This window comes from Oryx dammah, unplaced genomic scaffold (genome assembly GCF_014754425.2).
Source record: "Oryx dammah isolate SB20612 unplaced genomic scaffold, SCBI_Odam_1.1 HiC_scaffold_14, whole genome shotgun sequence".
NCBI classification, from domain to species: domain Eukaryota; kingdom Metazoa; phylum Chordata; class Mammalia; order Artiodactyla; family Bovidae; genus Oryx; species Oryx dammah.
Window position 1 is genome coordinate 35,874,529 of NW_024070198.1, and position 13,860 is coordinate 35,888,388.

Consider the following 13,860-nt stretch of genomic DNA (forward strand, 5'->3'; position numbering starts at 1 on the left):
CTCCTTGCAGTCCAAGGGACTCTCAAGAGTCTTCTCCAACAGCACAGTTCAAAAGCATCAATTCTTCGGCGCTCAGCTTTCTTCACAATCCAACTCTCACATTCATACATGACCACTGGAAAAACCATTGCCTTGACTAGACGGACCTTAGTCGGCAAAGTAATATCTCTGCTTTTGAATATACTATCTAGGTTGGTCATAACTTTCCTTCCAAGGAGTAAGCGTCTTTTAATTTCATGGCTGCAATCACCATCTGCAGTGATTTTGGAGCCCCCAAAAATAAAGCCTGATACTGTTTCCACTGTTTCCGCATCTATTTCCCATGAAGTGATGGGACCAGATGCCATGATCTTCGTTTTCTGAATGTTGAGCTTTAAGCCAACTTCTTCACTCTCCTCTTTCACTTTCATCAGGAGGCTTTTTAGTTCCTCTTCACTTTCTGCCATAAGGGTGGTATCATCTGCATATCTGAGGTTATTGGTATTTCTCCCGGCAATCTTGATTACAGCTTGTGTTTCTTCCAGTCCAGCATTTCTCATGATGTACTCTGCATAGAAGTTAATAAGCAGGGTGACAATATACAGCCTTGATGTACTCCTTTTCCTATTTGGAACCAGTCTGTTGTTCCATGTCCAGTTCTAACTGTTGCTTCCTGGCCTGCATACAGATTTCTCAAGAGGCAGGTGAGGTGGTCTGGTATTCCCATCTCTTTCAGAATTTTCCACAGTTTATTGTGATCCACACAGTCAAAGGCTTTGGCATAGCCAATAAAGCAGAAATAGGTGTTTTTCTGGAACTCTCTTGCTTTTTCCATGATCCAGTGGATGTTGGCAATTTGATCTCTGGTTCCTCTGCCTTTTCTAAAACCAGCTTGAACATCAGGAAGTTCACGGTTCACATATTGCTGAAGCCTGGCCTGGAGAATTTTGAGCATTACTTACTAGCACGTGAGATGAGTGCAATTGTGCGGTGGTTAGAGCACTCTTTGGCATTGCCTTTCTTTGGGATTGGAATGAAAGCTGACTTTTTCCAGTCCTGTGGCCACTGCTGAGTTTTCTAAATTTACTGGCATATTGAGTGCAGCACTTTCACAGCATCATGTTTCAGGATTTGAAATAGCTCAACTGGAATTCCATCACCTCCACTAGCTTTGTTCGTAGTGATGCTTTCTAAGGCCCACTTGACTTCACATTCCAGGAAGCCATGCCCGCGGGGCAACCCAAGATGGGCAGGTCATGGTGGAGAGGTCTGACAGAATGTGGTCCACTGGAGAAGGGAATGGCAAACCACTTCAGTATTCTTGCCTTGAGAACCCCATGAACAGTATGAAAAGGCAAAATGATAGGATACTGAAAGAGGAACTCCCCAGGTCAGTAGGTGCCCAATATGCTACTGGAGATCAGTGGAGAAATAACTCCAGAAAGAATGAAGGGATGGAGCCAAAGCAAAAACAATACCCAGCTGTGGATGTGACTGGTGATAGAAGCAAGGTCCGATGCTGTAAAGAGCAATATTGCATAGGAACCTGGAATGTCAGATCCATGAATCAAGGCAAATTGGAAGTGTCAAACAAGAGATGGCAAGAGTGAACGTCGACATTCTAGGAATCAGCGAACTAAAATGGACTGGAATGGGTGAATTTAACTCAGATGACCATTATATCCACTATTGCGGGCAGGAATCCCTCAGAAGAAATGGAGTAGCCATCATGGTTAACAAGAGAGTCCAAAATGCAGTACTTGGATGCAATCTCAAAAATGACAGAATAATCTCTGTTCGTTTCCAAGGCAAACCATTCAATATCACAGTAATCCAAGTCTATGCCCCAACCAGTAACACTGAAGAAACTGAGGTTGAACGGTTCTATGAAGACCTACAAAACCTTTTAGAACTAATACCCCCAAAAGATGTCCTTTTCATTATAGGGGACTGGAATGCAAAAGTAGGAAGTCAAGAAACACCTGCAGTAACAGGCAAATTTGGCCTTGGAATGCAGAATGAAGCAGGGCAAAGACTAATAGAGTTTTGCCAAGAAAATGCACTGGTCATAGCAAACACCCTCTTCCAACAACACAAGAGAAGACTCTACACATGGACATCACCAGATGGTCAACACCGAAATCAGATTGATTATATTCTTTGTAGCCAAAGATGGAGAAGCTCTATACAGTCAACAAAAACAAGACCAGGAGCTGACTGTGGCTCAGATCATGAACTCCTTATTGCTAAATTCAGACTTAAATTGAAGAAAGTAGGGAAAACTGCTAGACCATTCAGGTATGACCTAAATCAAATCCCTTATGATTATACAGTGGAAGTGAGAAATAGATTTAAGGGCCTAGATCTGATAGAGTGCCTGATGAACTATGGACTGAGCTTCGTGACATTGTACAGGAGACAGGGATCAAGACCATCCCCATAGAAAAGAAATACAAAAAAAGCAAAATGGCTGTCTGGGGAGGCCTTACAAATAGCTGTGAAAAGAAGACAGGTGAAAAGCAAAGGAGAAAAGGAAAGATATAAGCATCTGAATGCAGAGTTCCAAAGAATAGCAAGAAGAGATAAGAAAGCCTTCTTCAGCGATCAATGCAAAGAAATAGAGGAAAACAACAGAATGGGAAAGACTAGAGATCTCTTCAAGAAAATTAGAGACACCAAGGGAACATTTCATGCAAAGATGGGCTCGATAAAGGACAGAAATGGTATGGACCTAACAGAAGCAGAAGATATTAAGAAGAGGAGGCAAGAATACACAGAAGAACTGTACAAAAAAGATCTTCACAACCCAGATAATCACGATGGTGTGATCACTCATCTAGAGCCAGACATCCTAACTTCTATAAGCTATAGTAAAATATGCTAACTTTACAACGTTCCTTAAATCTTTAACTTCTAACTATTTTAATTATTTCTAAGCCCTAAATTCAGTGAACTCCTTTGCCATAAACATTTTCCTCACAAATAAGCTTCAGATAGCAATTCCTCCCATGGCCTCAAGCTGCGGCCTATGTGCTCATCCTGGAACACTCTTTTGTAAAAAATCCTTAAACAACTGTCAATGATTAACTTTATGAATTATTCTCTGAGCACAGCTGCAGAAGGCTTTGTGCCTTCTCATGCTCCTCTCAAGAAAAATAAGCACCTTAATATTCCTTTTCAGTCAACTCAGCCGGGGAGAGGAAAAGACAAGTCAGAATTACAAGGCCTAACTCCTTCATCCCGGGACCGTGCCTGCAGAATGAGGAGAGGGGTCTGGGGCCGTGCCTCCCTTTTGCCAGTAATGCCTAACGCGGCTCCCGACAAGTATTATGGGTTAGCTCCCTTTACCCCTCTGACCTTATTTTTAAACAGAAAAACAGAATTATTTTGTGTGTGTTTGTGTGTGTGCCTGTGTGTGTGTGTACTCATGGTTTTGTTGTCTGCTGCTTTTTTCATGTACTATTACCATAAATATTTTTTCACACTAGCATTCTTCTATCATGTTATCTTTTTAAATTAATGATTTATTTTTGGCTGTGCTATAGATCTTTGTGGCTTTCTCTAGTTTCGACAAAGAGGTGCTTCTCCTCATTGGGAGGCACAGCCTTCTCATTACAGTGGCTTCTCCTGTTGTGGAGCACAGGCTCTGGGGCATGCAGGCTTCAGTATTTGCAGCATGCAGGCTTGGTAGTTGTGGTGTATGGGCTTAGTTGCCCCACGGCATGGAGAATCTTCCTGGACCAGGGACTGAACCTGTGTTTCCTGCATTGGCAGGTGGAGTCTTATCTATCGTACTACCAGAGAAGTCCTATATTATCTTTTAATAACAGGATGCATTGTAATGTAACGTCCCATTGGGTTTGGGGTGTTGTTTTGTATGACATTCATCTTTTATATACGTCTTCAGTGGTTCCCCAGGTAGGGTTCCTTCCCATTTCTGTGCCCTGGCTGTCTGGTGAAACTTGGACCTCCTCATAACAATGTTTTTTCATGTGTAAAGTATAATACATGAGAAATATAATTAGCAAACTAATTATATTGAAATACTATCAAGAAACTAAAAAGAAAAAATTTGTGATAAGTGTTTGCTTATACATACACTGAAGAACAATGTTAGAGAGTAGATACAATATCTTCAGTAACAACTATAATTACAAGTACTGATCAACATTATTTCAAGCTGTTTGCAACAAATGTCATATGATATGAAAAGATCTGGGATTTATATTGGGCCAAGGTGACAGGTACAGCTGTGGTTTGTTGCCTACATTCAACAAAGGAAATATTATATTTCATTTGGAGGTTAGAGAAAACAAAGGTGTAACTTTTTTCTCATCCCAGTTCTTTACTTCCCATCAGAATCAAAGACATGACTACTGATTTCTACCCATGGAAACTTGGGGATCCAGAGAGCCCTGGTGAAAATTCCCACCTTGGGGGGGAGTTCATCTTTTGCCCCAGCAGTTTTTTTTAAAGTCTTTATTGAATTTGTTGCAATATTGTTTCTATGTTTTTATGTTTTGGTTTTCTGGCCATGAGGCATACAGGATCTTAGCTCCCCAGGCAGGGACTGAACCCACACTCCCTGCACTGGAAGGCAAAGTCTTAACTGGGGAAGTTCCTGGCCTGGCAGGCAGTTTTGAAACTTTTGATATTAATAACAATGGCCTCATAACCCCAGGAACTGCTTTTGATTTCTTCTTTGTGCCAATGGCTTCAGAGTAAAGTCAGTGAGAGGGCCTGTCAGTGATAAAAATTCAGCCAGTGTTAAGGATTGAATTGTGTCTCCCCCTGACCCCTGGCTCCCACGTTCCCCCAAAAGGATATATTGAGGCCCTAATCGCAGTACCTCAGAATGTGACTTGTTTGGAAATACGATGGTTGCAGGTGTAACTGTAATTAAGAAGAGGGCATACTGGAGAAGGGTGAGCCCTCAGGCAGTATAACTGGTGTCTTCATCAGAACACAGCCATGTGAAGATACAGGGACACAGGGAAGCCACACGATGACAGAGGCTGGAATTACGCACCAAAGATCACCAAGGATTAACAGCAAACCCCAGGAGGTGGGCTCCCCAGGCAGCTCAGAGGTAAAGAGTCCACCTACCAATGCAGGAGACGCAAGACACTTGGGTTTGATCCCTGGGTCAGGAAGATCCCCTGGAGAAGGAAATGGTAACCCACTCCAGTATTCTTGCCTGACGAATCCCATGGATGGAGAAGCCTGGCGGGCTGTAGTCCTTAGGATTGCAAAGAGTTGGATGCTACTGAGCACACACATGTGCGCATGCACATGCGCATATGTGCGCGCACACACACACACCAGGGGGTGAGGAAGAGCAAGGAGTGATTCTCTCCCAAGGTTTCAGAGGGTGCATGACCCTGCTAACACCTTGAAAGTGGACTTCTAGCTTCCAGAACTGAGACAATAAATTTCTGCTGTCTTATCGCACCTGGTTTGTGGTACCCATGCAGCAGCCTTAGGAAGCCAATACAATGGCTTTCCTGGCCTGGGTTCTGAAACACTGGGGTTGGGGTGGGCACGGTTCTGTGCCCATGTTGGGGACTGCCACACCATGACCCAAGGTGACCGATGGGGACCGACTCATTAGAGGGCTGGACTAGAGCTTCAGCCACAATGTTACCAAGCGCACTATGTTACCCTGGGGTCAGGAAGAGACGGTCCCACCCATCAAGGTCAACGGAACCTGCAGAAAATCCACAGAAAGCTTCAGAAGGCTGAGCAGTATTCCTCTTTATACTCACACAACAATAAAAGGCCTTTATCAAGAATGATGTATTATTGCCCAATGGTCAGGATGCAGGTGGCAGTGAAAAGGATTCTTAGGAAATTTCCCATGTCTGTCAGGTGTGTGAAGCAATCTTGTGTGAGGACGGGAAGCTTCTGATCCCCGGGTAACGTCTGCCTCTCCTTAGGGAGCTCTCCACTCGTACCCTTCCATGTCCTTTCTTGCAGACAGTGGCTCTAAGTAAATCTTCCCGCTGCACCAAACACTTGGCCTCTGAGTACAGCCACACGTCATCAGGGGCCTGGGGTCCTCCATCAAGGCTCGGCTGAGGGTAGGACACCTCACACCTGGAAAAGAAACCAGCCCCACGCAATGCAGGCAGGTGGTCCAGCGAAGCAGAGGGGCTACTGCACACATCCTGTCCCGCTTTGAAAACAGCAGGCCAGGAAAGAAAGTCCCTCCTTACCTGGAAGAGAGAAATCCGGATATTTTGGCAGCAGCCCTTCATGCAACAAAACTTTTGGAGGAGGAGTAGGAGGAGGCGGTGTGGACTTAACTCCATATATTCTAAAGTAAGAACAAGAGCCATAGTTATTTCTTTTACTGATAAAAACAAGTATAATCTATGCAGGTCCCATAGGAGCACGGTATATTCATTTCTGCTCCTGACAATTTACCCTCAAGGATCATCATCTCCATCTTACAGAATAGAAAACTGAGGCCACAAGAGCCCCACTCCCAGCAGTGTCCTACCATGTCCTTTCTTCAGCAACCTTGAGCCTCAGGTCGCTGCCAGGATGGGGAGGCCTTGTTGGTTTTTACTCCCAGCCTCTCCCTGCAAACCAGCAAAGACCAGAAGCAGGGCTCCTGGAGCTTGTTGGGCGCAAGTGGGGAGCTGGGGAGGCAGGATGTGGCTGCCGACTTGGAAGATCCTGCAATTACAAACATGGCTGCCTTGCAAAAACAAATCAGACACACAACAAAATCAGTCCTAGCTTTGGGCTGGGGGCATCTGGAAACCCTGATCGGCTCACCCCCTGGTTCTCGCTCTCTGCAGATGCCACCCAGGCCAGACTTACTCCTCATATGGTTTCAGGTGTGCTTGTTTGGCCCGCTCCACGAGGTCCAGGAAGTCCCTGTAGCAGTTTCTGGCCATGACGGTGTACCGCGTGGAGCAGCCTAATTCAGTGACCCTGGCTCTCGGCAGGTAGCCTGCCCAGCCAGGGATGGGGGGCTCGTGAAGAGGTTTCTTTATGCTCTTGCATTCTGTGAAAAAGATGCCATGCTTCCTTGAGGGCTTTGAGAAGCCATCCAGTGGGCGGCACTCCCAAGCCAACCAGTATCCCAACAATCAGCCCTGGGGAGAGCCCTAGGCCCCGAGACGTGATAAGGACAGCTACCACTGGTTGGTTTATTCTGTGTGTCTGCATTTAATGGGGATTTACATAGGCTCTCTCTCTCATTTCATTGTCTTACAAACTCTAAGAAGTCGGTGCTATTATCACCAACACTTTCGTGGAGCAGGACATTGACACCTCAGAGAGGTGAAGGGAATCTTGGCCGAGGTCACATAGCAAGGAAGTGGCAGAGCCAGGATTTAGACCTGCGTTTCTCTGATTCCCAAGTTATTGCTCTTAAATGGATCCCACTCTTTTCTCAGACTAACAACAACAACACAGAAGCTTCAGGCATCTGATGCTCCTTGATGATTTAACTAAGGGAATCAAGAGAAGCATGTACGTCAGGAAAAGGCACATCACACCTAGCTCTGGCCGCCTGGTGGGCTGACCTTCGGCAATTTCACATTTGTGAGATGAAAGATAACTGCCTGCCTCTGTCTCCTCCAGTTGTTATAAGAATTGAATTAGACCAGAGAGTACCAGAACCTCAAAGTTGGAAGGCACCCTAGGGAGTGTCTAGTCGTCCATCCTTCCCTGCCTTAGATGAAGGAACTGTAGCCCAGAGAGGGAAAGTCACCTGCCCTAGGTCACATAGCAAAGAGTCACAGAGCTGGGCTAAAGCCCAAACACTTAGGCTGGTGCTTCTTGTAATGGCTGGGAAATTTCTAAAGCATGACAAACATGTGAGCTGGCATGTGCTGAAAAGTCCCCCGTTACAGTAATAATAATAAAGGCAATCAGTCCATTACTTTTCCTGTTGGATGTTAGACCTTAAAAACCAGCTGGGATAAATCACTGTTTTGATGATTCACATCATACAGTCATATCATCAGTTGGTTTTTTCATTGTTATTATGGTTGTTATTCAGTGCAAACCAGCTAGCACCTGGAGGAGCTGGATTAAAACCCCAGGTCTGACCTCAGACCAGGGACACTATGCTCAAGTGGGAATAATAGTATCGACTTCATACGGCTGTCATGGGTGGTTAATGAAATAACGATGCTGGGCACAGAGAAAGCAACTAAAAAGCCGTAACTACTGAGACCGCAGGGGCTTCCCAGGTGGCGCTCATGGTAGAGAAGCCGCCTGCCACTACAGGAGACAGAAGAGATGTGGGTTCAATCCCTGGGTCAGGAAGATCCCCTGGAGGAGGGTGTGGTGACGCACTCCAGTGTTTTTTGCCTGGAGAATCCCATGGACGGAGGAGCCTGGTGGGCTACAGTCCCTAGGGTCAGTGTCGGACACAACTGAAGTGGCTTAGCACACATGCACACTGAGACCACAGCTGCTCTCTGAACCTCTGTGATGACCACCCAGGGAGGTGAGTACCAGAACCCTCTCCCCTAGCTGTCTCCCCCTCCCCCTGGATATGTTTCTTTATCCTTTTAAGCAACTGAGCCTCTCCACTTTGCATAGACACCTGGGGATCTGGAATGGTACTCTTGGTGGCCACTCAGCAAGCCAGCCAGGCCCTGCAACGGGGCCCAGCGTGAGGGGGGAGGGCAGTACCCAGACTCAAGGGATGGTACTGCTGGTAATACTGGTGCAGTGTCCGCAGGACCGTCCCTTCCGAGCGGACAGCTTTCAGCTTGGGAGCAGTGGCCACAGAGCAGCGGAATTCCTCCAGCTGGTCTTTATACCGCTGTGTGTTCTCCTGGAAGATTTTCAGACAGTGGGCCATGTTGTCCTCGCTGGAGGTGCCCTGGCAGCTCAGGTAGGGCACGAAGCCTGCAAGGGTCGAGGAGGGAATCACAACCTGCAGCAAGAGATTCAGATCCTGCCCAAACCCCCAGAATCTCTGCCCAGTCCTGGCCATTTCTTCCTTGGCCAACAACACTGCATTTTCCCAAAGGCCATGAATACAAGCCGTGCTATTGTTTCCACTGTGGCTGGATCCTCCCAAGGCCACAAAAAATGACCTTGGAGCATCCCCGTTTCCACAAAGGCGATGACAGTAATGTTCTTTGACAGCAAAGCCCCCAATGTCAGCCCGTATGGCAAATGGGGAAAGCATTTAATGGGCCAAAATGATAGTCTGAGAAGTAATTGAAATTATTCATCTTTTTAAAGAGAAAGCTTATTTTCCTTGACACTTTCCAAATGCAATTTGGGATCTTTCTTGTCGGACCATCAGAAAATTGCGGGCTTATTAAAAGCTGAGGCCTATTACACAAAAAGGTAAATTTATTATCTGTGAGACCCACCCTGAGCACAATTTTTCAGCATTTCCCACAAAATAACATATAATCATTACAATTAGTATGGGTAAAACACAACTATTTATTTAAACTGGATGCTGAATCGTAAGTACTATAATATTGTCATAATAGGGCCATTTTTAAAAAGAACAAAGAATGGAAAAAAAACTGGTTAAGGCTTAGCTTTAAATTGCAAATAAATAAATAAATAAATATATAAGTCTCATTATTGAAGCTCAACCTTTTTGCTCTTATCCCCAGGTAAGAAAAGCTGGCCTCAGAGTTGAAGGCAGTAACCCTCACCCTTTGCACTGGCAAGAAATCTCCTCTGGAGGATTCGAATTATTAGACTGTTCTTGACAGTGCTGGAAGCCTTCCATCCTCTAGCCAGGCTCCCAGTTGGACTTGGGAGATTAAAGACATGTTAGACAATTAAAAGACAATTAAAAGATACACTAACAACATGGAAGAGACCCTAGACACCCAGGGACCTCATCACAGTGGTTCTTCTTCATCAGGGTCTACTTTGATCTGCAGAGATTTTACCTGATTTTGTATATATATGCGTGCACGCATGCACACACACACACACACACACACACACACACACACAGAAATACAAACAACCTTTATTGAGTCTTGCTAAAGGCCAAGATATTTCAAATATATCCCAGCTCCTTTTCTTGGGCTTTAAAATCACTGTGGATGGTGACTGCAGCCATCAAATTGACACTTGCTTTGTGAAAGAGGAGAGTGGAAAAGTTGGCTTAAAGCTCAGCATTCAGAAAACTAAGATCATGGCATCTGGTCCCATCACTTCATGGCAAATAGATGGGGAAACAGTGGAAACAGTGGCTGACTTTATTTTTTTGGGCTCCGAAATCACTGCAGATGGTGACTGCAGCCATGAAATTAAAAGACGCTTACTCCTTGGAAGGAAAGTTATGACCAACCTTGACAGTATATTAAAAAGCAGAGACATTACTTTGTCAACAAAGGTCCATCTAGTCAAGGCTATGGTTTTTCCAGTAGTCATGTATGGATGTGAGAGTGGGACTATAAAGAAAGCTGAGCACAGAAGAATTAATGCTTTTGAACTGTGGTGTTGGAGAAGACTCTTGAGAGTCCCTTGGACTGCAAGGAGATCCAACCAGTCCATCCTAAAGGAGATCACTCCTGGGTGTTCATTGGAAGGACTGATGTTGAAGCTTAAACTCCAATATTTTGGCCACCTGATGCGAAGAGCTGACTCATTTGAAAAGACCCTGATGTTGGGAAAGATTGAGGGCAGGAGGAGAAGGGGATGACAGAGGATGAGATGGTTAGATGGCATCACTGACTCAAAGGACATGAGTTTGGGTAAACTCTGGGAGTTGGTAATGGACAGGGAGGCTTGGCGTGCTGTGGTTCATGGGGTCTCAAAGAATTGGACACAACTGAGTGACTGAACTGAACTGAACTTTTTATAAGGAAAGCTATGACAAACCTAGACAGCATATTAAAAAGCAGAGACATCACTTTACCAACAAAGGTGCCTATGGTCAAAGCTATGGTTTTCCCAGTAGTCACGTATGGATGTGAGAGCTGGACCGTAAAGAAGACTGAGTGCCAAACAACTGATGCTTTTGAGCTAGGGTGCTGGAGAAAATTATTGAGAGTCCCTTGGACTGCAAGGAGATCAAACTAGTCAATCTTAAGGGAAATCAACCCTAAATTTTGAAGGACTGATGCTGGAACTCCAATACTTTGACCACCTGATTCAAAGAGCCAACTCATTAGAAAAGATCCTGATGCTGGGAAAGAATGAAGGCAAAAGGAGAAGGGGGAAAACAGAGGATGAGATAGTTGGATAGCATCTCCCACTCAATGGACATGAATTTGAGCCAACTCCAGGAGAGAGTGAAGGACAAGGAAGCCTAGTGTGCTGCAGTCCATGGGGTCGCAAAGAGTCAGACACCACTTGCCAACTGAACAACAACAAAGCTCCTTTAATCTTCACAATAATCTTATGAGGAATCTATCCCTACCCCATATAGTGGGTTGAATCGATAGATCTACCCAAGTCCTAACCCCTGAAACTTGTGAAGGTGAACCTATCAGGAAATAGAGTCTTTGCAGGTATAATTACGGATTCGGAAATGAGATCATCTTAGATTTAGGATGGACTCCCACATCCAATGGCTAGCTTCCTTCTAAAAGAAAGGAGAGGGAGGTCTGAGAAACAAAGACACAAAGACACTGAGCAGATGGCCACAAGAGGGGTCACGAGGAGATGGGGGCAGAGACTGGAGTGGTGCTGCCACAAGGCAAGGAACACCAGGGCCCGTCCAAGAGTGCGGTCCTGCCCATACCTCATTTCAGACTCCTGGCCTCCGTAACTGTGAAAGAATAAATGTCTGCTGCTTTACACAACAGCCCTAGGAAACTAACACAACCATTTTATAGGAATTTCTCCTTACCATACAGAGGTATGTAACCTACTTACAATCACATAGATAATGGCCAGGAAGAGATTCGGATCCCAGTTTATTAAAACCCAAAGCTTATTCTCTTAACCAACCAGTAGGACCAAGGATGGGCACCCTTGGAATATTCTCCATGAATCTCCCCTCCTGAGAATACCTGTATGTGAGAGCAGAGGGCTTCTGGGGAGCACTAGTTTCATCACCCACCGTGATGTGATTTAGTAAATTCTCAGTAGCCCAGGAGGCTGAGAAGGAGAAGCCTTAGGATAGAGTGACTAGTTCTCCTGACTTGCCAAGGGCTGAGGGGTTTCCTGGGATGCAGGACTTTCAGTGCTAAAACTGTGACCATTCCCAACAAACCAGAGTAATTGGCCACCCTCCCTCTAGGGGACACAGGAAGAAATGGGACCATAAGGACAGCCCTAGTGTTTGAGAATAGCACAACCTGGAGAGAGGAACAGAGCCTTAGTTTACTCATCTGTGTCTCCCCAGGTCCAAATGCATGTAAGAGTCATGAGATAAGTGCTTCCTGGATACCAGACCATGTCCTGGGGGATTTGAAAGTGAAAGTTGCTCAGTGGTGTCTGACTCTTTGTGACCCCATGGAACAGTCCATGGAATTCTCCCTAGATTATATTTCTCCACTTATCAGAACCCAGTGATCTGCCATCTTCAACAATGGAGCACTTTCAACAAGTCTCTTAAATGCTGAAGTGCCTGTACTGGTCATTAAACCAGTCAGACATGGACAACGGGGCAAGAAAGAGACAGAAATGGTCCCCCTGCCAGGCCCGTCACCACTTACCACTGTAGCCTGGTGTGATCAGCATCTGTCTCATGAAGGTCTTGGAAGACTCCATGATTCTGCTCTCTGTTAATGAAGGGAAGAGGGAATGAAATAATCTCATCAGAAGTCCCTTCCTAAAGAACTCACTGCACATGTGTCAGAGTCTTTGGGAGTAAGACTAACCTTGCCAGGGAACTGGGACAGAGAGAAAGCAGCGGCATTAGCCAAGGATGCCACTGAACATTCAATGTGCAGGACGCAATGAAGAATTAGAGTAAGCTGTGGCTGGAAAGGATCAGAAGTCTCTAAAGTTGAAATGGAGTCCAAGCTGCGGTTGCAGGGGGCAGCAGGGTGGGGTACCACACAGCATCAGTTTACGTGGATGCTTTCTCTGGATCCAGACCCCTTCCTCCTTCTGGGATGGCCTGTGCTTGCCTTAGTACAAGCCAGGTCCTGCATCTGGCATCTACCCTGCCCAGCCAGTTAATCTCAAAAGTGATGCCTTCGTGGCCAGGACAAATGGCCTCAGGGGTAGAGGAGAGGGTCTCCATCATGGTATACTCCGCAGTGATGGGAATTTTAACAGTTCAGACATTCACTTGCACCACACAGCCGAAAACAGGACTGCATCCCTGCCATTTCCTTTTCCAGAGGATCTTCACCACCCAGGGATCGAACCCTGGTCTCCAGCACTGCAGGCAGATTCTTTACCATCTGAGCCACTAAGGGAAACCTTGTTAAATCCTCACTACCGCCCTAAGGGTTAATTTCTATTTCAGCCCCCGTTTTACAGATGGTAAAATAAGACACAAAGAGGTTAAGAAACTTGTTTGAAGATTTCTGCATCCAAGGTCAGTTCGGTTCAGTTCAGTTGCTCAGTCGTGTCCAAATCTTTGCAACCCCATGAATCACAGCACGCCAGGCCTCCCTGTCCATCACCAACTCTGGGAGTTCACTCAAACTCACGTCCATCGAGTCTGTGATGCCATCCAGCCATCTCATCCTCTGTCGTCCCCTTCTCCTCCTGCCCCCAATCCCTCCCAGCATCAGAGTCTTTTCCAGTGAGTCAGCTCTTCACATGAGGTGGCCAAAGTATTGGAGTTTCACTTTAGCATCATTCCTTCCAAAGAACACCCAGGACTGATCTTTAGAATGGACTGGTTGGATCTCCTTGCAGTCCAAGGGACTTGCAAGAGTCTTCTCCAACACCACAGTTCAAAAGCATCAATTCTTCGGTGCTCAGCCTTCTTCACAGTCTAACTCTCACATCCATACATGACTA

The 13,860-nt window shown here is 45.7% G+C and overlaps 1 protein-coding gene across 1 annotated transcript; it reads right to left on the reverse strand.

The window, feature by feature from the left end:
* Positions 1–6,461: 6,461 nt before the first annotated feature.
* CUNH10orf82 (chromosome unknown C10orf82 homolog) lies at positions 6,462–13,466 on the reverse strand. Its single transcript, XM_040254822.1, has 3 exons — positions 12,597–13,466; positions 8,638–8,856; positions 6,462–6,994 (listed from the first exon to the last, which is right to left on the reverse strand). Exons 1-3 carry the CDS (start codon positions 12,730–12,732, stop codon positions 6,804–6,806), a joined length of 546 nt encoding a protein of 181 aa, XP_040110756.1. The 5' UTR covers positions 12,733–13,466; the 3' UTR covers positions 6,462–6,803.
* Between the last annotated feature and the right edge of the window lie 394 nt (positions 13,467–13,860).